The 27,561-nt window shown below is 33.4% G+C and overlaps 1 protein-coding gene across 2 annotated transcripts in view; it reads right to left on the bottom strand.

Annotated features, from left to right (window-relative positions):
- Window positions 1–27,561, bottom strand: part of LOC103577995 (cubilin-like) — a 318,246-nt gene that overhangs the window by 27,124 nt on the left and 263,561 nt on the right. For both annotated transcript variants that reach the window (XM_053741631.1, XM_053741632.1), the window contains exons 44-46: window positions 25,859–25,923; window positions 25,372–25,784; window positions 25,059–25,282 (exon numbers count right to left, since the gene is read on the bottom strand). In XM_053741631.1, the coding sequence (XP_053597606.1) occupies window positions 25,059–25,282; window positions 25,372–25,784; window positions 25,859–25,923 (702 nt within the window). The remainder of the gene's footprint in view (window positions 1–25,058; window positions 25,283–25,371; window positions 25,785–25,858; window positions 25,924–27,561) is intronic.

Raw genomic sequence — 27,561 nt, 5'->3', positions numbered from 1 at the left:
GACGTTACGCACGACTGATTAACGACACTGATTCCCTCGAAAATCTAGACATATCTGACGTTACCGTTTGGCAAGCCGGAATGGACTGTGCAGTTGAACAGAGACATTCTGTCGAACAAAACATATTAAAAACTCGGGACAAAATATGAAAAAAAATCTGGGCGTCGGTTGACCCTGCGGGCCAGCCCCAAAACTTCCCGCTGTTTTCGACCTCAAAGAGCTCGAAAACATTAGTGTAGATATATTTTCGAGCTCTTCAAGCTCGAAAATGCTATCACATGCAATTGTTTTTTTACGATCTTTTCAAGCTCTAACAAGTTACCTGTTATGCTGAAGTTTGAAAATTTAAGAATCAAAAATCATCAATGAAGCGGTTTTTAAAATTTAGTTCCTGATTATGCTCAGTAAAGTAAGTGTATTGAGGCAGAAATCAATGTCAGGGATCAAAATCAGGATTTAAATAAGTTTTGACTCATGTAAGAAACAATAAAATATGAAATATCCGATAAAATGTTATTTTTTTAACTTTTTAACGCTGATATCTTTTGAACTAATCAATCGATTTTGACAGTTGACGTGGCAATCGACGCGTTTTATTGAATTCTAGAGCTGATTAAAATTTGAAATCGATCGCGTCAGTCGTTTCAAAAATATTTAGAAAAAACCGTTTTTCACCATTTCTTTCTCCCGCGATAACTCTCAAACGAATTTTCCGATTTTGATGTTTGAGGTAGCAATCGACGCGTTTTATTGAGTACTAGAGCTGATTAGATTTTGAAGTCGATCGTATAAGTCTTTTTTGAAAAATCAATAAAAAACTAAAAAAAAAAATTTTTTTTTTTTCGTAATTCGCAAATATTTTCGAGTCTATTTGATCAAATAATCTGAAATTTCCAGGAAAGTTGATGGCCAACAAGCTCTTTCGATTGCCACCTCAACCATCCAAATCGATTCATTAGTTCAAAAGTTACAAAGAGTTTACACACACACACACACACACACACACACACACACACACACACACACACACACACACACACACACACACACACACACACACACACACACACACACACACACACACACACACACACACACACACACACACACACACACACACACACACACACACACACACATACACACACACACACACTCGGAAATCATTTTGAAAATAGTCAGAATAGCTTCCTAGGGCCTCAAAACGTCGACATCTGATGAAAACTCGATTTTCGAAAATCGGGGTGAAAACAATAACTTCCCGAAATTTTTGAAAATCGTCGATTTTTTTAGCGGGAAGTTAAAAATTTTACGACATCACAATAGATCTAAAAATCGGTGATCAAGTATATTATTTAAATAAAGAATTAAGTAAAAAAGTTGATGGTTATAATGCTAAAGTAGCACCAAAATATTCGGGACCCGCGATTGTTTCAAAAATTTAAAGTCCTCTAGTAGTTGAATTACAAGATAATGCCGGTATCGGTATTGGCACATATTATTACAATAACTTAAAAATTCCAAGACGGTCTCGAAGACGTAACTGATTACTTTCGATATATTTCAGATCACTCATCATGAAAGTAAAATTATTTGGAGATTCAGGATCAGGCACTGAAGCCTTATTTCATGAGCCCGAGGCCGAAGTATCTGATACTGAAGTGTCATCAACTCATGCAGTAACCATATCATCCGACACATTATCATTTTCATTGAATACTGCATCAGCACTTACATCAAAATTACCTGCTACTAAGACCACACCTACTCTTACAAAGATTATCCCTCGTCTGACCACGGCAGCACGTGAATCTCATGCCGGCACCTCGGCCGACACCATTTTATTATCTATCTCAATTAAACCAATGGAGATATATCTCTGTTGCACGCTATCCCGAATAACACCACCAACATAACACATGATTTAAACATTGTGATTTAGCCCGTTCCCGACGCCAAATGACCAATTGCCCCTTTTATACATAATCATTATCACGATTTAACATACGTCATCACGATGAAATCAATCAGTCGTTTATATATAAAACGTTTAAATTTATTTAGAATAAATAAATTTATTATTGCCAACTGTTGCGCCGACGCGCATTCGTCAATCAGCCAATGATCATAAGCATATAAATCAAATGCACAATTTTTTTCCCAGCAGCTAAAATATCCGAATATATATTTAAATTGATCCGTGAATTTTTCTGATTTAACCATAATTTATTCCTAAGGGATCTGCTATATAATATTAACGCAGTAGTCCTAAGAAAATCTTACATGTAAACAAAATAGTAATAATGTATAGGATGAGACGCGTGAGTAGCGTGTGCTGCCCTCCTGTTGCTCACCTACCCAATGCCAGACTGCCACTATATTTAATTATCGTGACAATATTATCATTGTAAATAAATAATAAGTACTATTGTAAGTAATTCTTATTATTGTAATTAGCAATAAACTTGTCTATTTTTATTTATTTCATGTGCCTGCCCGGGAAAAAAAATTATATATAATTATATAAAATTATATATGAGTTTTGGCCATTTATAATTATGTATGATTTCATAGAATTATACATAATTATATATAATTTTATATAATGATTTAATATAACCAATAACTGTCATGAAAAGAAAAGCCTTGCTGAGTTACGAGCTTGCACCCAAGACCTTCTGATTCGGAATTTGATGTGTTAACCACTGTGCTGAATCACACACTTGAAAAGTTAAGTTTATTGTGTTTATTTGTTTAGATACAAATTTACTTTAGAAAATTAAAGAGATTATAAATGATTGATTCTATTATTTGTATTGTATTCAATTATGTTATTGTTTATAGAGTAAAGAGACCAATAGCGGTATACCCACTAATAGCGCGGTGTTGAGATAATAAGTAAATAAGTACATACCAGGACTGGTTGGTGGTTGGGATGTTGGAAAAATACGCATATTGAAAAATATAACAATATTTTTATTTGTCACAGCATATAATATAACTAGGTTACTAAATTAAATCGTTGATTCAATTTATTAATACTGTTAATTGTCTGAGCTCATGAATACACAAATAAATGAATGCAAATTATAAAATGAGTTCGAGTAAATAATTAAAATAATTAATTTAAATATTTTTGAACACTGAGTTGATCGCGAAAACGTCATGAGAATAAGTAACATGAATTCAGAGGTTACCGAGCAAAGTTAATAATTGAACATTTAATGATTAGTTAAAAATAGCACGAAATGCATAAATATTTGAGTTCATTGAGTTATAATATTGTTGATCACTCAATTTAATTGAATGAGTTTATAATAAATTGCACTGAATTGAATTTCTATTATGAACACGTGGTAGCATGATTGCAGAGGCTACCGAGCGAGAATTTATTTTGATTTTAATTAAATTATTGAGCATGTTAATAATTAATAAATTATTATATAGAGTCTTTTTTATGAGCAGTTGAAATAAATAATTGATAAATAATAATACACCTGTAGTGGCTTTTTTCGAAGTAACCTCTTCAGAAACGTGGTCGTTGATCACTTGAATTCCGTGAGTGTCAAAAAATTAATTTCTTGAGTTCTTTTGATGAAATTATATAAATAATTATATAATTATGGAGCTCGATGAGTGGTTAAATTGATTAACTGTTTATTTTTAATTATTTACTCGAAATGAGCTCAAAATGATAAGATCAAATTAAACACGTGTTATCAGTTGAATGAATATAGCGAAAGATAATGACGGCCGTCTTCTCAACACGAGGCAAGAAAGAGTAGATGCGCATGCGCCGCACTGCGCATATCCGAGTTTAAATAAATGGTTTAGGCCCCAGTAGGTGCTGTCTCTATCTGCCGGAAGTGAAACTATATTCGAATTTAAATATAGTTTCAATTACGCAATATTCCGCCCGCCATCAGCAACAGAGTTGATGATTGATAAGTTTTTGAGTACGTGATCTTTCGTTCAGCATGCCAATAAACCAGGTGAGTTAGTTGTCATCATCTTCTTGAGATTCTGGTCCAACTGGTAGGAGTGCGAGCTTCATGATTGGACGAGTGAGTGTAGAGTTGACTTTTTTGAGTGTAGCAACCCTAGTCAACCCATCTTTGCCAGGGTGGAGTGCGATGATACAAGCGAGAGGCCACCTGGTTAGTGGAAACCTTTCCGTGTAAAAAAAAAAAGTTCGAAAAAGTTCGACAGTCGAACATCGAAATACGTTACAAAACCAAACTTTTTTTCGAACTTTCCCGAACTTTTGCAAGTCAATAAAAATAGCATTACAAACTAAAATCTTGGATGCCTTTGAAACTTCAAAAGTAAAATGGACCGCCAAAACTTTTAGGATGAAAAGTGGAGAGGGAGGGGGGGGGGAATGGCCCAATAGGATAAAATAGACCCACAGGGTCAAAATAGTACCACCAAATTTTTAACATTAAAAAAGTTGGGGGGAGGGTGGCACTAGGGCGAAATTGTCCCCAAGGGACAAAAAAGTGTCTTCAAAATTTGTGACATGAGAAGTGGGAGGAGGGTTGGGGGGGGGGGGGGGGGGGGGGGGGCGTAAATGGGCCATCGGGTCGAAATGATCCCCTTAAATTTTTAACATTGAAAAAGATGGGAAAGGGAGGGGGTGACACTAGGGCGAAATTGTCTCCGAGGGACAAAAAAGTGTTTCCAAAATTTGTGACATGAAAAGTGGGTGGAGGGTGGAGGGGGGGAGTCATCGGGGCAAAATGGTCCCCCCAAATCTTTAGATAACTCAAAAAATTAGAGGCGAAATGGTATCCTCCAAAATTTGTAGAATGGAATGTGTGTGTGTCTGTGGGAGATGGGGGGAGGGGGGGGGGGGTAAAATGGACCACCAGGGCGAATTGGTCCCCCAGATTTTTAGATGCCTCAAAAAATACAATGCAAAATGGTACTCCCCAAAATTTTAGCATAAAAGAATTGGTTTTTGTAGGCAGGGACTATCTGGGGCAAAATTGTCCCCCAAAAATTTTTAGCATAAAAAAATTTTTGGGTGGAAAAAACTAGACCCCCGAGGAAAAAAAAGTCCCCTACAAATTAAGTTAAAGATTTCTAAGATTGTTCGATATATCCAAAACTTATTCGATAAATTGTCGCAGTTGTGGATGAATTTGATATTTTCCGAATTCTCTTGATAATTTTCATCACAGAATGGTTCGAAATTTTTTGGGTGATTTTCATGAAAGAAGATTTGAAAGAGTTCGATATTTTCAGAACTTTTTCATCGGGGGAACTCGGAGTCATTTCGACCCGATGGCCTATTTACGCCCCCCCCCCAACCCTTCTCCCACTTCTCATGTCACAGATTTTGGAGACACTTTTTTTGTCCATCGGGAACAATTTCGCCCTAGTTCTACCCCCCCCCTCTCAACTTTTTTTATGTAAAAAATTTGGGGGTACCATTTTGACCCCGCGGGTCTATTTTACCCTATTGGGCCATTTTGCCCCCCACCCCGTGCCCACTTTTCATCATAAAAGTTTTGGCGGTCCATTTTACCCTCAAAGTTTCAAAGGCATCCAAGATTTTAGTTTGTAATGTTATTTATATTGACTTACAAAAGTTCGAAAAAAAGTTCAGTTTTATAACAAATTTCGATGCTCGACTGTCGAACTTTTTCGAACTTTTTTTTTACACGGGCTTGGTCGGTGAGTAATACAAGTGACCCATTTTGAATTTGATGGATTGGGCGTTGCGACTTGGTGATTGACAGTTGTCTTTGCAGATAACTTGTTGACCACTGATTCCAGAACTGTTAAACACGTTGTTGTAGAATTTGCCATCGTGACAATTGAGAACTGTTTGTATCGATGAGTGCCGGTTCAGGAATCATGTTCACTGCTCGTCCAATTAGAAAATGATTAGGAGTGAATGCATTAATATTATCAGGATCTTCAGTGATCGGCTCCAATGGTCTTGAGTTCAGGATAACTTCAATCTGCGTAAGAAGAGTCGTAAATTCTTCAAACGTGAATGATGATTCTCCCACCGTTCGAGTTAGGTGGTGTTTGAGTGACTTGACAGCAGCTTCCGAATTTTCACCCATGTGTGGAGTTGGTGGTGGATTGAAGTGCCAAGCTATACTGTTCACAGTGATGTGATCCAGTATTTTTCTTGATTCTTGAGTTCCTTGAGTAAACAGATGGTTGAGATCACGTTCAGCGCCTTTGAACGTCGTTCCGCAATCGCTGTAGAGTGCTGTGTAGATGCCTTGTCAACTGATAAATCTGGGTACTGCTGCTATAAACCCACTCGAACTATAGTCGCTGACTACTTCTAAATGTACTGCTGACGTAGAAAGACAAACAAAAACGCAAATCCAGCTTTTGTATGTTTTTGCACCTCGACGTCTCTAATTTTTTAGTGTAATTGGACCAGCCTAGTTAACTCCAGTGTGTGTGAATGCAGATGATGGAATGACTCTTGAAACTGGTAGCTGACTCATGAGTTGTTGAGTTCTATCAACACGATGTCGTGTACATTTTACACATTTAAGTATAACTGAGCTTACTGGTTGTGTACCACCAATGATCCAGTACTTTTGTCTGATGAATGCAAGAGTAAGTTGAGTACCACCATGCATGGTACGCTGATGAGCATCAGACATTATGAGTCTAGTGAGTGCCGCATTCCGTGGTAGAATAGCAGGATGCTTCCTTTGGTCTTGATTTAGAGCATTCTGCAATCGTCCAACTACTCAAATGATGCCGTCGTTGTCAATGAATGCAACCAATCGAGCAAATGGATGACCATTAGGCCATGGTGCATGTTTGAAGTGGATGTTGATCTCGTTTGCAAAATGAATACGTTGAGTTTATTTGATACAAAAGCTGAGTGCATGAATTACATCATCAGAAGTAATTAAAGTCTTGAGAGATGAGGTCGGTGATTTCTTGATCATTTCACAGAGTCTAAAGCAGATTGCAGTAGCTCATAACGTGCGTAGTAAAGATATTGGCCGTTCCATAATAGGCCACCTTGATTTCAATAATGAATTCGATGAGAATAGGGCCAATCCAGGCCGTTCTTCTGCTTGAGCTCCTGTATCATCGATTGATGGACATTTAGGCCAGGACGATGAACTCTTGAAAAACCATGGTGGGCCAGTCCACCACAGTTGGTGATCACGAAGTTGAGTAGACGTCTACCCTCGTGTAGCGCAGTCTGCTGGGTTTTATGTGCCCGGAATAAAATTCCAGTGGCCATCTGGAACTATATCTTGTATTTGTGATACCCTATTCCAAAAAAACTCCTTCCAGGAAGACGGGTGAGATTCGATCCACGTGATACTGATTGTTGAGTCCGTCCACAAGTATGTTGGCGATTGAGTGAGATTAAGAGTGCTCTGTCAGTGTTTTATGGGTTTCGCCAACATGTAACCTGCAGTGAGTTCCAACCTTGGTATCGTTAATTGCTTTAACGGAGCTACCTTGGTTTTTGAGCAGAGCAGCGTAACTCTGACTCCATGAGCAGGTGTGTGGACTTTGATAACTTACACGGCAAACCACAAAGATATAAGGCCAGATTAGTGGCCCAAGGCTTCTCACAGCAATATGGTGTCAATTATGATGAAGTCTTTACGCCGGTGGTGAAACACACAACTTTTCGCACCCTGCTCTGCATTGCTGGAAAAGAAAATTATCACTGAAACATTGAGATGCAAAGACTGCTTTCTTGAATGGTAAATTAAAGGAAGTTATCTACATGAAACAGCCACCGGGTTTGAATCCAAAAATAAACCAGACTGGGGCTGCAAATTAAATAAAACGATTTATGGCTTAATGGAATCAGCTAAGGAATGGTATAATAAGTTAAAGTCTGTTCTAAGTAACCTACACTTCGAGGACTGCGATAACGATCCATGTTTATTTAAATCCATAGTCTAAGGCCCTATGATCTATATCATAGTGCACATAGATGACATGGTAATCGCTTGTGAGTCAACTGAAAGAATTCATTTTTTGCGAACAAAAATTAATCGACAGTTTACCATGGTAGACCCCGGCGATTTGCAGTTGTACCTAAGCATAAACGTCAGACAAGATGAGCAAGGGGATACTTACATTAGTCAGAGTCACTACATCCAAAGGATTCTTGAGAGGGCAAAATTAACAAACGCCAAAGATCCAACCTACCCACTAGATGAAGGTTACGAGAAATTAAGACTAGAATCAAAAATCATCAAGATCTATTTCTATCAGAGATTAATTGGAGCCTTATTATACGTCGCCGTCAATGCAAGGCCTGATATTTCCGCTGCTGTATCAATTTTAAGCCAGCACATCAAAGAAACAAAGGAAATTGACTGGTTAGAGCTAAAACGCGTGTGTAGATTTTTAATGCACACGCAAAACTACGAACTAAAATTAAGCAACTCTGATTCACGTAACAAGCTTGTAGGCTTCGTTGACGCTTCGTGGGCAGAATGCAGAAACGATCGCAAATCGAACACTGGTTATGTTTTCCAATTATATGACGAAATAATTAGTTGGGTATGCAAAAAACAGAGCACCGTATCCCTCTCAAGTACAGAGGTAGAACTGGTAGCTTTGAGTGAGACAGCACGTGAAGACGTTTGGATCAGGTATATACTCGACTTCCTTGATGAACATCAAGTCGGCGACAGTATTGCACGAAGATAATCAAAGCGTGATCAACAGCCTCAAGTTAGCCAGTCCAACAATCCGCACGAAATACGTAGACGTGCGTTATTTCAATACAAAACTACTTCAAACCAAGGGATAGTACAACTACAATATTGCCAATCGATGTAGTGACTCTGACTAATGTAAGTATCCCCTTGCTCATCTTGTCTGACGTTTATGCTTAGGTACAACTGCAAATCGCCGGGGTCTACCATGGTAAATTGTCGATTAATTTTTGTTCGCAAAAATTGAATTCTTTCAGGTGACTCACAAGCGATTACCATGTCATCTATGTGCACTATGATATAGATCATAGGGCCTTAGACTATGGATTTAAATAAACATGGATCGTTATCGCAGTCCTCGAAGTGTAGGTTACTTAGAACAGACTTTAACTTATTATACCATTTCTTAGCTGATTCCATTAAACCATAAATGGTTTTATTTAATTTGCAGCCCCAGTCTGGTTTATTTTTGGATTCAAACCCGGTGGCTGTTTCATGTAGATAACTTCCTTTAATTTACCATTCGAGAAAGCAGTCTTTGCATCTCAATGTTTCAGTGATAATTTTCTTTTCCAGCAATGCAGAGCAGGGTGCGAAAAGTTGTGTGTTTTACCACCGGCGTAAAGACTTCATCATAATTGACACCATATTGCTGTGAGAAGCCTTGGGCCACTAATCTGGCCTTATATCTTTGTGGTTTGCCGTGTGAGTCTTTTTTCAATTTGAAAACCCATTTACAACCTATGAGAAATTTATTTTTGGGTACTGTTTTCATCTTTCAGCATCTGAGCTTTTCAGCACTTGTTCCAACGTCAGTGGTTCTTCTAAAATAGTCTCACCTGGTTAATTGTTTTATGCTCACGCTAATGTTTCAATCTAAAATGTCCGAAATATATTATCGAGTTTATCGATTACTTTAGACTCAAGAATATTCGACATTTAGTTGTTATTTTTACTCATTTACACATTTTTGAAAATTCATTCGATGATTGTTTTATTTTAATAAATAGATGATAAAAAAACTATGATTCATAAATTACATCAGCACTGCGTAAAATACTGGCTTTTCACTGATGTAAAGATATGATTTAAAAGTATCATCCGTATTACGTATAACCGTGACTTTGCTACTGACATAAATGGACGATTTTAAAATTACGTCATTATGATATACAATAATGACTTTATTACTACGTAACAATGTGATGTAGATTTTATGTCAAGCGTACGTAACACATAAGTCATAACTGTGACGTCATACAAGAGTCATGCTCACATCAATATGATGTCAAGTTTTTACATCATATTAAAGTCAAGAAGAACGTCAGATTGACATCAAATTTACATAAGATGCCGCGACATTTCTATGACCTATGTATGACGTCAATATAAGGTCATGTGTTCACTGGGAACCGATCATGACACATTCACAAGCTTTCTTATCGAGTTTCCTTCTTTTATCCTCCGGTACATGAACGAAAGCTCGGCACCCGAATACTTTCAGGTAACTCAAATAGGATTTTTTTTATTAAACCATAGTTCGTAGGGAGTAGCTTTCTTTCCTTTTGTCAGCAACCTATTTTGAATGAAAGCAGCAGTAGCTACTGCTTCTCCCAGTAGTGATTCGGTAGACCTACGTCGACCAGCATTGTTCTGACTGCCTCAATTAAAGTTCTGTTCTTCCTTTCAGCCACCCGATTTTGCTGGGGTGTGTACGGAGCTGTATGCTGCATTCTGATTCCTTTATTTTGATAATAATTTTTTAGATCGTTATTTAAATATTCGCCTCCTCTGTCAGAATAAAAGACTTGTGGCTTACGGGAAAATTGCGTTTTTATTGCTTCGACGAAGTCTTTGATCACTTGGGCGGTCTGTGATTTTTTCTTAAGTAGGAACACATGTGCATATCTATTAAAGTTATAACAGGGATAATTTAAAATAAATTAAATTTATTTGTAAATTAGTAAATTAAATTTGAATTTGATTCGACTGCGCTCTCAGCCCACGCATTTCCGTTGTCCCCACGCCGTCGACGATCGATAAAATGGGACTCTATTAATTCATTGGTACGCTTGGCCGTGCGACGAATGGGTATCCTACGGGGCCCCGAGTCCCGCCGTTTCTAGAAATTAAAATTTGGAAAAGGTCTGGATGGTACGAGCCTGACATAAGATTGAGAGTGGGGAGCTGCCGGCTTCGCGGCGCGCTGACCGGCACACGAGAGGCACTCACTGCCCAGAGCTGCGAATAGTCAGTCGCATTCTAATAACAATTAAATAAAATTTTAAAACAAGAACAAATAAATTGATGGTGAGTCGTGAAGACCCCGCACTCGTGGAAAATCAACAAAATTACGGTGAGTCTCAGTCTGACCCCGGACGACATTAAAAATCCACGTTCTGGTCCATTGACAAATTTCGCTGAGTTTAGCAACCGCGTAATTTATTTAAAATATTAATTGGCAGCAGCAGGAGAAACAAAATCGGAAGCCGACAGCACCCAACATCATTCTGTGAGAGCGGCGTCCTCCTCCCACCATATGGCGTCGTCATCTTCACCAGCGACTACTTCGGTAAATTTTGAAGCCTCTTGGTTCAATTAATTCTTTCAGACTTTTCTAAAATTAATTTTAATGGAATAACGTAAATTTTTAATCATGTATATAAAATTTTATGAGATAAGATTTATTGGTTTTCGCGGCGTGGGTTCAAGAGCGTTCGGTCACCATTTTGTATAAGTATTTGGGCTTGTTTTATCAGGTAGCTAAATATTAGAAAATTTTTCAGTTGAGTCCAGCGACCACTGATTAATTAATTAATAATTAAAATTCGTAATATTTAAATTTAATTAAATTTAATCGGCATTTTTTCTGGAGGTACTGAGTCCCACCGACCGTTCTCTAGAAGGTGCTGGAACTTTAGTTTGAAAGTAACCTTGGTTCTGAGTTTCACCGACCGTACCACTGGAAACTTTGTAGAAAAAATTATTAGGAAAAAAAAAATTAAATAAAAATAAAATCGAAAAATGAGGACAGCCCAGAACTTCAGGCGTAATTCAATTTTAAAATTGCGGACAATGTGTAGGCGAACGTAAATAGAAATAAATTCTTTCTTTCCTCGCCAGCAAAATTGTTATATATTAAGGAGAAAAATAATTGTTATATTGAATTAAGGAAATGTTATATTAAATTTAATCACATTTTAAAAAACGTAAATATTGTCGGAAAATCAAAATTTTATATTAACCAGAAAGATATATCCGTTGCCAAAGAAATATTGTAAATAAATTTTGAATATTTTATTAAAATCATATCTATTAAAATAATTATTTTCGATCGATTGATGACGCTGAGTCTTACCGACCGCTCATTAAGGGGTTGATTCTGTAATGATAAGAACCTCACTCTGCAGCTGTGTGGTCCAGTCACGATAAGGAAATTTTCGAACTCGTCCTTGAGATTTTCATTCATCTCTGCTTTGTTTGCCTTGCACACGATACTGAGAGATCGTGCCACTTACTCTCAGTGGCGCCCTTAGAACTTTTGAGTTCAAAAGGTGTCCAAATCGTGACCTCGTAAGCCTCATCGTCAAGACCACGGAAGACGAGGGGTACCCGGTTATAAAGTCATCGATAAGTGTTAACAGGTATTTTCTCCCTGTGACACTTTCCACCGGCATCGGGCCGCACAGGTCTGTGTGTATTAGCTGAAGAGGTTTAGTTGTCTTACTTATTGATTCCTTGGGAAAGGATTTTTTGCCAGCTTTCCACGTATACAACTTTCACGATAAATTTTAATTCCACATGGATTAATTTTAATTCCTTAAGCTAAATCTTTATCAATAAGCTCTTGTATTGTTTTGATATTTCTGTGTCCGAGTCTTTGATGCCATTGATGTATACACCCGTCGTTGTGTGTTGATGTCACCTCTGAGGCGCTTTCTGGCATTCTCAGAATATATAATTCATATCTTATATCTGACGTAGCAATTTCCTCTTTTCCTCGAAAAAATGTCATTCTGTTACCTTTAACTACTACACTATACTCAGCACAATCCAAAGCTCTTATGGACACTAAACCCGAACCAAAACTAGGAACATATAAAACTTTTTCTAATTTTAATAGTTTTTCAACACCTGCACTTGTTATGCATTTTATTGTACCAGAACCTATCCCATATACATCACAGGATTCTTGATTAGCTACTTTCACTTTGTTTTTATAACTTGTGTCTAAAGATTTGAAAAATGTAATATCATGAGTCATATGGCGAGTAGCACCGGAATCTAAACACCAGGTTGATGAATTTTTATTAGCTTTATCAGTAACACAGTAGGCTGTTTCTTGTAAATATTCATTACTACTACAGTTGTCTTCACTGTCATTATGTTTTTCACCCACTTTACGTGCACTAAAGGGTTTTCCTTGGTATTGGTTATTTTTCTATAACTATTTTTTGAATTTTAAACAGTTAGCTTTGATGTGTCCTTCCCGATTGCAGAAGAAACGTTTGCTTCTTTTATTATCCCATTTGCTTGCGTACTTATGTTTAATTACTCTTAATGCTGCAGTTTTTTCTCTATCGATGCCATCATCAGCTGACATTCTTCTGTAGTGGTTTATTAATTTATTGGTTACTAGTTCCAGTGTCAACTCTTCATCAGGCCTGGAATCTAAAGCTGTAATTAATGGATCGTATGATTTAAGTAGACTTGATAAAAGAATAGCCACTATTAAATCTTCGACAAAAGTTCTTCCCATGTTTTTTAATCGGTCGGCTAATTCTTTTATAGTGTTAATATGGATTTCCATATCGCCATTTTCACTTAACTTGGAATTGTCTTAAAATTGCAGATTTATTATTTAGTGACAATTTCTCATGGTGATTTTTCAAAGCGATCCATGTTTCTTTAGCTATTTCTAGGTCGCGTATTATACTTATTTGGCTGTCCTCCACCATCAAACGGATAGTTGACTTAGCCCTGCGATCCATCTTGTTCCATGCTGTGAGCTCGCTTGCTCCTGTGGGAGCTACCCCTTCAATTGAGTCCCAAACACCCTTTTCTTTTAGGAGAGATTCCATCTTGAATTTCTACACTTGATAATTCTTGGAATTTGATTTTTGTATTCCGATAGGCGAGTAATCTCCTGAGTTCATCGTGAATTAATATTTCTATCCTTTTGTAAACTGCTCAAATTAAACACCTTAATTATTATATCTAATTATACTTGAGTCCTGGGCCCACAACCTGTTGCAGATTCAAAGTATTGAATTAAGAAAACAGTGTGTTTAGGTAGAGAGATAAGATAACTTGTTTGATCAATATAACTGAGCGTATTCTTAATGACTGACTTATAACTAAATTACAAAGAGTATATTTAATGAATCACTAGTGTGACCAGGCAGGGTTAATCCATAGTAAAGATGGATTACCCCCACAAGAGTAGTTTTACTTTAATATTACAACAATAAGTCTGAAAAGTAGTAGTAGTTTCGCCGGAAAAGTAAAAATATCTCAAAATTTACTATGAATTTGATTTCAAGCTCCAATAACTTTTGAACAGATGGATTTATCAAAAAATGATAGGAGACTTTTTTTTGTAGAACATTCAATTTTCTACAAAATCATATCTTCAGATTTTTCCTATGGCCCATCGTTAGCTTGTTATAAAAATCAGAAGACGCAAAAAAAATTGTTTCCATGTTATCCTTATGGAAAATAGAAAAGTGCAATGCAGAACCTCTTAATGTTAATATTACGAGCTCTAATTTTTACAGGTGTCTTTTTATATTTAAATGAAACTTTTGAACCTGTTTCCGAGAAAAAAAAAAATTTGTTATTTTTTGAAACGCCTTAATATACATATATATTCATTAATCTCTCTTTAAAGTAAAAGAACTATTACCGATCACTCCATGCATTTGTATATCTATATTTAGTATAATTTAGTAAATATAGATATAAAAATGCACGAGTGATCGAGCACTAGTTCCCTGATCGGGTACTAGGTTTCTTTCTTTCTATCAAAACATTATCTGTGATGACAAAAAATAATTATTGTGAGAATTTGAACCCTTAATATCAATATTAAGAGGTCTATCATCGCAATTCTTGATTTTTTTTACTAATGGGATCTTTGACTCATAACTCTCAAGCCATCGATGTAAACAAAATTGACTTGGATACATTTCTCGAAGGAAATTGAATGCTTTACAAAAAAGTCTATTAACAATTTTTGCCTAAATTCACTCCTTCAAAAGTTACTCAAGGTTAAGTTTCAAACAAACGATTTCAATAATCGTGAATAACTGTTGAAGGAGTGAATTTAGAAAAAATTTTTAAGTGATTTATTTTGTAGAGCATTCTGTTTTCTTTAAGAATATTCATTAGCTTTTCTTCAAATACTGATTTTTATATAGATTACAAAATTTCGAACTTAAAAAAAAAAAGTTGTAAAATTATACCAATGTTCAAGGCATTATTGTTCGAATGAAAAAAAAATTTGATCAGACCTTTTTTTGTAGAGCATTGAATCTTCTTTAAGAAATGTAATATAGTCAGTCTCGTTCATCTCGATGACTTGGGAGTTATAAGACAAGAACCCATTCAGTAAAAAAAAAAAAAATCAAGAATTGCGATGATAGACCTCTTTATATTAATATAAAGGGGTCAAATTTTTGCTGTAGTTTTCAACTTCCCTGACGTTTTGACGTTCAAGGGAGTTATTCTGGATAATTTCAAGATAATGTCCGAGTAAATATATGTGTATGTCTACAAACGTACGAATGTAAATATTCTGTAACTTTTGAACGGATGAAATGATTTTGATCTACAAGGTGGTATTAAACGCTAATTGTTCATTCCTACACTATTAAGAATTGAGCTTGATCAGTGATTTGCGTTTGGAGATATTCCGAAAATGAAACTTCTTCAAATAAGTTATTTTCCGAAAACTTGTAATGTGCTCGATGGATTCAAAAATCTCATAAGCTCTAAAACTTTATTAGCCTCGTCAAATGCCACCTCGACCATTGAAATCGGCTCCTTCGTTCCAGAGCAACCGTTGTCGAAAAAATAAAAATTTTTTTTGGAAATTTCTCAAAAACGATTATATAAATCAATTCCAAAATCTGGTCAGCTCTGGAACTTCATAAAACGCGTCGATTACCAGCATAACTGTCTTAATCGGTCAATTCGTTCGAGAGATATCGTTGGAGAAATAAATGGTAAAAAACGTTTTTTTTTTTTTTTTTCAAAAGAATGGCATACAAAAGTATTTTAGAGCTCAAAGAGCTCGAAAATATGTTCATGATAATGTTTTCGAGCTCAGGGGGTTCGAAAACAGCAGAAAGTTCTGGGGCTGGCTTGCAGGGTCAACCGATAGACATTTTTTATTGTCATTCCAAATAATATTTCCAATATACTTTAAAAAAAAAAAAATAGTCGGTTTTTTTGGCCCAGTCTAATATTTTCATTAATTTATTTATTTATTTCGACCAGATTATCTATAAAAAAGTTTCACTTCCATTTTGACTGTTACAGCGTAGCATGTAAGAATACGGAAATGACGTATAATTAAATAAATAAAAAAAAATTCTTATAAACTAAAAACTAAACATATCAAAGGTCAGATGAGTAGTCAGAACTTGTTGATGTAGACAAGGAATATCAAAATTTCCCTTTTTATTGCTTATGAAGAAAAAATAAACTAACTAATAAATTGAGCAATCAATTAAACCATAATATGCTCCCTAATGCTTGCAACCCATACAGTACCACTTTTCAATAATGCCGCGCGACGGTCGTCTATTTTTCTTTATGAAGTTAAGTGTCACCACCCCGATAACCTTGACATCTATGCATCATTGACTTTACATTAAACTATCAATTCACTTAGTCCCTCCGCATTCGTTTCTAGTATCTACTAGCCCAAATAACATCGAAATTCATTTAAAATTTAAAATAAACTATAAAACAAACTGATAATTATTAAAAAAAACAAGGTAATAAAATCTATGATTGACACAGTTAACAGTAAATAAAATCATAAATAACTCTCAATACACAACAGTCACTTTTACACCATAACCCAAGAAGCTTATTAGTAAAACAAATATTAACTTGAGACGCAATATCCCAACCTATTGATACAAAAATAAATAAGATAACAATTATCTAGCTACATAACATTGGACAACCATAACATACCATGACGGAGTAGATAATCATAGTAATAATTTCTTAACATCCTACAGGGAATAATTAATTTCATAGCCACCTACCAATAACAACAAGAGTCAATTATAATCTATCTGTAGATAAAGAAAAATAAAATTCGAGATTAGATGACAACTCATATATCAACAATCAAATAAAATCATGATTAACCGATATTACCGTAATGATTCACTGGTGTCCCATTACCGATGAGATTAATAATAATGCAAAATTATTAAATATTTAAAATTAAAAACAGGCATAACTTCTAATCCACTAGCGATAGGGATAAATAGCCATAAACAATGGATAGATAAGGAAAAGTAGATTATTAATTGTTAAACACTTAAACCTTAATCTCAACGGACATTCCATGATTAACAATTTAAGATAAGCCCATCTAATAGCATGGGATCGCATCTCCTTCTTCCACTAATAGAATTTACTACTCCCTGTCTTGCCGCATTCTTCTTATGACGTGCCACGAGACGTATTTTGTCATTTCTTTTTCTAACACGACTATATATCCAAATTCTACTTTGAATAACTCGATAAATCATTAAAATACCGAAAATCTAAAAATATCATTATAATCTGATAGCGTACCTTATCTAATCGAACCGATAATAATTCCTCATCATTTTATAACTATCCCATAATAATTTAAAATAGGTATAACATTTAAACCAATAACGGTAGAAGGAAATGACTATAATCAATCGAAAGATAATAACGATAGGATTAATAAGCAGTAAACACCTATACCTTAAACCTAATTAACAATCCGTAATTATCAATCTAAAATAAGGTTCATCTAATAATACTGAGCTGGATCTAGAAGCTTCATTCTAAGGCGTGCCGCATGACTCATCACTATCATCATCTCGCTCTAACACATACGACTATATAGTTAAATTCTACTTTGAATAACTCGACAAATAATTAAAATAGCGTATAACTGAAATTATCTTAATAAAGGTACCCTTAGGTATCAAGATAAATTGCAATTAATTAAGGCCCCGGATTAAATTATTAATTGCCCGAATTAATTGTAAGTTGTTGCTTATAAATTCATTTCGTCTCGCGTATTAACTAGAAGTCTCGAACCCGTCGGCCGTTACAATTACGTGTAGTTTCTCGTGCAATGTTCTAGAAAGTTCGATTGCGTCTAACTTTCAGTCCTGTCATTCTGTACGTGTCTCGGTATTAATGTAATGCAGGCCTAAATTTATTCCATTCGCCGAATTAATTATCCGATAAATAAATTATTCGAATTAGTCCACAAATTCAGGCCCTAGTGACGCCAACCCACTGGCTGAATTTTCTAGTCAATTTATAAACGTAATTCTAGTCACAAAAATTATTATAAACTAATTTTAACATCAATATGAATAAAATTTCTAAATTAATTGAATTAGAATGGTAAAAACGTTAGAGAATTGCGATAAATTGTTATTAAGTAAATGAAGAGAATAGATTATTTTGTCATGAATAAAATGAGAGCAGGGTTGCAAATTATTTGATTAAAAAAATACAATTATTAGTATTAAAAAAATTAATAGTTGAATTCATTTGGAATATTAATTTTTGTGAAAATGGGAAATAAGAGTCATTTTAACTTTTACTAAAAAAAAATGGTTAATGAAAAGTATTTTAATTAACCATTTTCGAAAAAACGTATAGTTCAATAGTATTTTAATTTTTAATTTTTTGAAAAATGGGTAGCTTGAAGTATTTGAATTCTTGATTTTTTGGAAAATGAGCAATTATAATTATTTTAATTGTTTGAAAAATAAGTAATTAAAACTGTTTTAATTTTTTTAAAAATGGATAATGAAAAGTATTTTAATTGTTAATTATTTGGAAAATGGTTACATAAAAGTATTTCAGTTTTCAATTTGTGAAAAAATAGACGATTAAAATTACTTTAAATTATTAGTTTTAAACGGACGAATCGATCGACTATTTATCATAATACCGTATTTAGTATATACTTAATAAAAAACACACTTTATTTTTCAAGAAATTAATAATTAACATGAAAAAGATTTTTTAAATTAATTTTTTTTTATTATTAAACAAACATAAGAAATATATACATATTAGGGTGCGTCATTCCGGAGCAACATTTTTTTTAAGTGCACATAGAAGAACTCATAGTTCAACACAAAGAAAAAATTTTCTTACAAGAAAAAAAATTCTGTCGATTACAGGCCTAGCTAATTGAAAAATTCGATTTTCCCATTTAAATAACACTGGAAATTTTTATTTTTTTAGCTTCAAGTATTTTAACTCGTCAACAAAAAAGAAAATTGAATCGACTAATACGCTAGTCCCAAAAATTAAGGTATAGAAAAAAAGTTCGAAATTTTTGAGTGATGTTGGGTCTTCATAGATAAGCCAGTTTTCTCCACGACGACAGAATTCTCAATGCGTTTGCTAAGATCTTGGCCAAAAAAGAATTCGTCGGTGACAGACTCTTCGAGAATAGATTTTCTTTTGTCATCAACACAAGAATAAATCTGCGAACGTCTTGACTTGCCTAGTTGAAACATTGACTCGCACATTAGGCTGCTTGAGTTACAGAGGAGTTGGAGTAACTCATTTTTATCGACAGAATCATTGTCATCATTGAAAATATTAGTAATAGCTTGTCCCAGAGTGACAATACTACGACCGCATAAATCTTGGATTTGAGTCAAGTATTTATCACGGGATTTAGCAGTTTTGTTGAGAATTGGAATCAGTTCCGGGTTAAGGGCAGAAGCTGACAATGTACAATTCCCTCTATTGGGATAACTGTCAACCAATCTAATTTTTTCATCCTTTCCCAATCCAGATGAAACAATTTCTTTCCAGCATGCAGAGAGTTAGGGATGTAAATTGTAAACCTTGTCTTTGAGGATACGTTTGTCCGTACCGAACATTTTTAAGATCGGTTCACTGAGACTGGGAACTTCAGAGCCCACTGACTCGAGAGACTCGCCAGACGTCTTGGAATCCTTTGATGAACCAATTTCGTTATCATTATCAGAGTATTGACTCTGACTATGATCGTCATCACCAGAGTCTGCAAGAGCAATATAAGAGCTAGGTTAAGATAAGCGACCAGGAGATAAAAAAAAATAATAACAAATTTCTGATGCAAAAAGTGAAGGAATAGATAATTAAAATCTAACTTCACTTATATTTTAAATCTTAACCCAGTCGGAAAAGGTACAACAAAATATATAAAATATTTGTTGCCCAAATAAAAAAATATGTATAAAACATAGATAATTACCTTCAGATGAAGATCCACTAGTAGTGGAATCATTTGATTTTTAACTTCCCGCTAAGAAGATTATTAATTTTCAAAAATTCGGGAAGTTATTGTTTTCACCCCGATTTTCGAAAATCGAGTTTTCATCAGATGTCGACGTTTTGAAGTCCCAGGAAGCTATTCAGACTATTTTCAGAAGGATGTCCAAGTGTCTGTATGTGTGTGTATGTGGGGGGGGGGGGGTGCGTGTGTGTGTGTATGGATGTAAACTTTTAAAATCTTTTTAATGAACTGACCGATTAACATGTTTGAGGTGGCAATCAAAAGAGTTTGTTGGCCGTCAACTTTTCTGAAAATTTCAAATCGATCGATCAAATAAACTCTAAGATATGGAAGAAAAACAAAAAAAAAAAAATTTCTTCAATTTTTTTCAAATTTTCCAGAAATGGCTCGATCGATCAATTCCAAAATCTAATCAGCACATGAATTCAAAAAAACGCGTCAATTGCCGCCTCAACCATCTCAATCGGTTGATTCGTTCGAGAGAAATCGATCGAGAAAGAAATGGTGAAAAACGGTTTTCTTCGATTATCTTTGAAGTGACTCATCCAATCAATCCCAAAATCTAATCAGCACAAGAATTCAATAAAACGCGACGATTGCGGCCTCAACCATCTCAATCGGTTTAATCCTTCGAGAGAAATCGATCGCGAAAGTAATGGTGAAATACGGTTTTCTTCGATTATCTTTGGAGCGACTCATCCGATCAATTCCAAAATTTGATCAGCTCTAGAACTTAATAATACGCATCGATTGCCGCCTCAACCATCTCAATCGGGTAGTTCGTTTATAAGAAATTATGGGAGAAAGAAATGCTAAAAAGGGTTTTTTCTTAAAACGATAGCATGCAACAGTATTTTCGAGCTCGAAGAGCTCGGAAATGTATTCAAAACAATGTTTCCGAGCTTAAAGAGCTCGAAAACTGCAGAAAGTTTTGGAGCTGGACCGCAGGGTCAACCGATAGACCAATTTTTTTAATGATTTCTCAATAGTAATTAAATCTTGATATTTAAAAAATTTTTTTTCAAGACTTTCCAAGTAGAGCCCACACTTATTTTTAAGTTTGTTATTCATGATTAAATGAATAAACAAATCGATGAAATGTAAAATAGATAGGATAAGATAACTTAAGATGTTTATTTAAAGCGCACAGAAAACGCAATGATTAATCAATAAACTGGTTGCTAGCAGCAGCGATGAGTTTTTGTTTTTTAAGCTGCAATGGAATGAAAAGCGTGCATGAACGGCCCCGGAACAAAATTTTTTCATGAAATTTTATGAAATTTCATGAAGTTTTCTAAGCTTCGATGAGAGTTCACAAAATTTTGTCAAATTTTATGAAATTATACTAATGAAATTTGTTGAAATTCTGTGAAATTTTGTTAAGTTTCATAAAATTTTATACGATTAAATAAAATTTTATCGAATTATATAAAATTTTATAGAATTATAAATAATTTTATAACAATTTATGAAATTTTCATAATTGTTATTGAGATCCCAAGGAGTTATTGGTATAAAATTTTATATATTTTTATGAAATTTTACAAAGTTTTACAAAATTTTATAAAAGTTTATAAAATTTGAAAAACTTATGAAATTTTTCCAGAAACAGGGAGATAATTCTATTAAATTTTAGAAACTTTTGCAACATTTCATAAAATTTTGTGGAATTACGTAAGAGGCTGAAACTTTTTTTTTGTAAAATTTCATAAAGTTCAGCATAATTTCATAAATTTTTGTAAAACTTCATAAAGTTTTATAAAATTATAGAAACATTCATAAAATTTTACGTAAGTGCTATGAAGATTCCAAGCCCAGGAGAAAAATTTTTTCATGAAATTTTATGAAGTTTTATAAACTTTTTATAAGATTTCACAAAATTTTATGAAATTATACTAATGAAATTAGGTGAAATTTTATCAAATTTTATGCGATTATATGTAATTTAACAAAATTCTATATATGTAATTTTACAAATTTCTTTATATATAATTTTATAAAGTTTTTATAAATATTATTAAGATCCCAAGAAGTTATTTGTATGAAATTTTATATATTTTTGTAAAATTTTATAAAAGTTTATAAAATTTGAAAAAGCTTTATGAAATCTTATCAGAAACCATTAGATTATTCTATGAAATTTTATAAAATTTTGTAAAACTTCATATAGTTAAACAACATTTTATTAAAATTTAGAAAATTTTAGATAATTGTTATCAAGATTCCAAGGATTTAGTGTCATAAAATTTTAGATATTTTTATAAAATTTCATGAAATTTTAGGAACTATTATGAAATATTATAAAATTCTATAAATCTTAGTGTAATTTTACATAATTGAAGTTCTGGCCTTACACGAAATGTTACGAAATTTATCTCTTGGTTTCTAATCAATTTTTAATAATATTTTTACAATTTCATAGCTATGAACTAGTTTAATAAACTACATAATTTTATGTAATTTTAAGAAATTTAAGAAATTAAAAAAACAATTTTTACAATACTCCTTCGGATCTTGGTTGTAAATGTGTAAGATTTTGATAATATTTTATATAATTTTATGAAAACGTCGATTTCCGAAAAACAATCTTTTTTATACGCCCTCATGGCTCTCGGTACCAACGCTGGGAGCCATAAAGGCGCATAAACAAAATTTGATTTTTTAAATCAAATTTTTTTGTGTCTGCTATACTTATAAGTAATTACATCAATTCCTGAAAAAAAAGAAAAAAATTTTATACGCCCATATTGCATCTGTAACCTGACATGCTATATATCTCATTATGGAATTATCAGTTCCTCTAAAATTATTTAAAATTTCATGGAATCTTATAAAATTCTATCAACTTTCGTATGAAAGTTTACAACTATATCTCGATAAATATACTATCTATTCATTATCGATCGTGGCTTAGCGCAGTGGATAGCAACAAGGACTTCGAATCGAAAGGATGTAGGTTCGATCCCAGCAGTTGCCAGGATTTTTTCGTCAATAAAAAATATAATTAGTTTGTCTCAGTAATGCCTTCATCCATTACATCAATGTGTAAGATCTAATTGCAATTTTTTTTCAAAATCTAAAATTTTTTTTTTAAATTTATGGTGATTGTAGAATTTCATGAAATTTCGTAAAATTTTATAAATTTTCATAAAATTTAATCAGGCCATTTTCAACATAAAATTTTATAAAACTTTATGAATTTTTATGAAATTTTGTTAAATTTCATGAATTTTAATGAAATTTAATCAGGCCATTTTTAGCATAAAATTTCATGAAATTTCATTAATGAAATTTTAGAAAATTTCATGAAAAAATTTTTTCCTGGGGAACTACTTAGTGATCTGAAGAACGAAGCTATTGATACAATTACATGTATAAATTGATTCTGCGCAATAACCTTTCTGTGCAATATACTTCTGTGTAATCAGCCCCCCCCCCCCCCCATAGGAATTAACATCGTCTTTTCTTGAGTATTTGTCATTGTTCTAGATGTTCCTACCCGAGATCGTTACGTACGCCTTTTCTTACACCATATCCCGCAAGTAGCTCAGCTTTTCAACTCTGCTTAGTAACATCATCTTTTTGTTCGTTCTATTTGCCAGAGATTTCGTTTACTATCCTATTTTTCGGTAGCGAGCAATATCAAACCTAGGTCACGCAAGCTACCCCTTGCCTATCGCGGTGCCTATAAAAACCACCGCAAATCGGTCCTCTATGCCCATTAATTATCAAGATCTTGATTACGTATAATCTTATTCTCTTAAATATTAAAGTTTTAAATTCTTTGTTCGAGTCATTGGAAATTAAATTCGGAATTTATACAATTTAAATAGAATTACATTAAATAAATATGATTTCGAATTTTAATTCTTTTATTCAATAGTACAAATAATTTAAATAATTAAATTATTTCCATTGAATATTATTGCTGTTTTTAATTTTATTATTCACATTTAAACAATTTTTGTCATATTCAGAAGCACATAGACGTTCTAATTAGCAAATTGTCTAACTGATTATTTCTCGTAGGTGATTCTGTGCAATTTTCAGATACTAATAGTTAGAGAAAATATCAATTGAGTAACCTTGACAAAAATACTATACATATATTGGATATAGAACTGATTTTTAGATAAAAAGAAATTTTTAACTTCCTTTTTTTCGCATAAATGAAGGATTTTCTGAAATGGAGTTGGACAACAATTCTCAACATTCAAGAATCGTAACCAACTATCAAGCCACCTGACAACAATTTATTTCGAATCGAGTTTTAACCAACAACAATTTGGTTTCCAGCTCAGCCAAACTTTTTATCCTAACAATTTATTATATTGGATAAACCAACTGTAAGTTCAATTATTGTTCATTTATCTAGTGATAAGACATATCTATTCACCTCGTGCATCATACTTTCGTATTTTGACATACTCGACACTAAATAGCGTGGTTCCCGTTACCCGAGTAAATAGCTTAAGTGCTTTGACTCAAAATTAAGGGACTGAATAACTTGTAGTCATCATTCTGGACGTAACAGTGACCTTATGTCTATGAAGCTCACTCGTTTGTTTTTTCGGTATACACGCACACCACCAAGGAAAATGATGCGGCGATTCATGTGTTTACAACCTCGTATTTGGCTCAAATACATAACTAAACACGTGGATTAAACGGTCCTGCTCTTCTTTTTCGTGTGTAATGTACTATACTGATGTACCCATGCATCAGTCGTTGGGCCAAACGGCAATAGTATAAAAACATTCCTTTTGGAATTGAAACTTCAAACTTATTTATTTTTTCATAGAAGAATTCAATAATTAGCAATAATATAAACTTACTCGTGCGCAATATCTCCTTGATAGTGCTGCATCTTCTACATCAATATAATCAGTCGAGCAATCGCTTAAACCTAAGTCGAACACTGTAAAGTCAAGAACAACTTTAAAACCCCGAGGGACACTGATGTCCCAAACACATGTACTTATGTTACGATAATTATTTGGATACATTGGCGATGTAAATCTACCAACATAATTATAAATTATTCCCCCACAACCACGTCCTATTAACAAACAATTATAATTTAATAATCATTTAATTAAGAGTTATTTCAATTAATTTTTTAGGGAATATGAGTTAGTAATGAAATACCTTTATCAGTTGATGTATACAAAATATCATAACTTTCCCATGTAACACCACGTTCTGATACCGAATGTAGACTTAACTTATTGGTTGTACTGAAAATTGGCGATGGTACTTGCATACCGCATAACGTTGCTAATAATGGAGCACTAAAATCACCATCATGGATTTGTAAATAACTGCGTGTACATTCAGACACATCGAAAAGTCTCAAAGAATTGAAGTATAGTGAAATAGTGTTTCCAGGTGGTACTGTTATATGCATCCAACAGTCCGTAAATCCTTGATGTATAATTCTTCCTTGTAAACTTGTATAATTACGACTACAATCAGCTAATCCTACTTCGAATTTAAATTTCCTTGGTTTATTAGGATGATCATTTGTAGATTTCAAATTGATTTCGATTTCGCTTCCTCCACTACGAAAAATATTAAAATTTAAAAGATGATCCATTGTTTTCTAAGAAAGTAATTCAATAGATTTATAGAAAACCTGTAATAATCATATGATTGGAATTTTGAACAGTAAGTATAAGCAGCCATAGGATTATGTTTTCCCTTAAAAAAAGAAAAATAGTTATTAACATTATTTTCCGACTCCTGTGTTGAGCATAATTTACGAATACTTCAACTATTTTTAGTTAAAATGGTGTTTTATGTTTAAAAATAATCGAAATAATCAAGGTGATGTATATGGGTGATTCCACCAAATAAAGTTATTTTTACGGGGCGACCCTCGACGATTTGATTCAAACTTTGTGGAGTCTTTCCATGTATTTAAAAAAAAATTCTCTGAAAATTTGAGCCTTTAATATGCAGCAGTTTCAAAGTTATGATTTTTTGAATTTTTTAAAAATTTTTGTTAACTTTTTCATTACTTTTTTTGAAGGAAACAATTTAAAAAAAAAATGATTACATAATAGTTTTTCATAGGAAAAATTCTCAGCTTTCCAACGAAAATATCCATTTTTTATTTAAAGTTACAGAAGACCCTTTAAAAGTCGTTTAAAATAGGAAAAACGATTTTTATGACTGTGCGGCACTTGATACATCTAATTTGATATTTTTTTCTGAAAGCTGAGACCTTTTCCGACAAAATATGTAATTTTCACGATGTGCATATTTTTTATTTGAACAAAATTAAATGAAATATAAACTCCCAATGATTAAAAAACTTTAATTCTTAGGTTTTTTGAGGATCTTGATACATTTTTAATACAAATATATCCTTGGCTATTAACAATAGGTAAGAAAAGGTGTACTGCTTGTGTTTCTTTCACCGTATTTGACTCTAAGTATCGTACGTCTAAAACATTTATTTTCTACAAAAAGTCATTATTCCTTGATTAAAAGAAACGATTCGAAACGATTTGTAATGTTAAATGGTCATTAAAAGGGTGATTAAAAAGTATTCAAAGTATTCAAAAGCATTAAAAAGTATTAAAAATTTTTTTTCAATCGTTTTAAATCGTTTCTTTCAATAAGAGTTGGTTATAAAAGTGAAATCAACGCCGGTAAAATTTTGAATAGCCTGGATGCATAAATCTTGCGGTGTGAGGATATGTTTTCTAGTATGTATATGCAGTAAAGCTCTGACAACAAAAATTATAAAACTGTTTTTCATGATACCAGCATCAAAGCTTCAAGTTTAGGAATTAGTGATTTGAACTTTAATTCTTGGGTTTAGTTCAAAAATGATTTCAGGCTATTAATGTTATCTCCCTCAATGACAGTTCTAACTTTGTCAACAAGTTTTATAAAAATTTGTGTAAATAATAAAGAGCATTTATGGTTTTTATTTAATTATAAATTGCAAATCATAAGCTACGCATAGAATTATGGTTGAACACACCATCGATCTTTAATTAACTTAATTCTAACTGGCTGCTGCCACTGAAACTAATTTTTAATGCAGGTAATCATGAAAAAAATAGTGTGTAACACCAGATGAAACATGACTTCGGATTGCAGTCATTGTCAGCTTTTGCCTACGGCTTGGGCAGCCTACTTCACTCTTATCTGATATCGTTTTGTTTCATCTCTTGCCACACAATGAACCAATATAGTTTGATAAAACGATAAAATCAATGACTTGTATTTAAATGATTATTGATTTTGTTCAAACAAAAAATATGCACATCGTGAAAATTACATGTTTTGTCGGAAAAGGTCTCAGCTTTCAGAAAAAAATATCAA

Source organism: Microplitis demolitor, chromosome 8 (genome assembly GCF_026212275.2).
Source record: "Microplitis demolitor isolate Queensland-Clemson2020A chromosome 8, iyMicDemo2.1a, whole genome shotgun sequence".
Lineage (NCBI taxonomy): Eukaryota > Metazoa > Arthropoda > Insecta > Hymenoptera > Braconidae > Microplitis > Microplitis demolitor.
The sequence above is the reverse complement of the archived record's forward strand: the minus strand, read 5'-3'. Positions and strand labels throughout refer to the sequence as shown.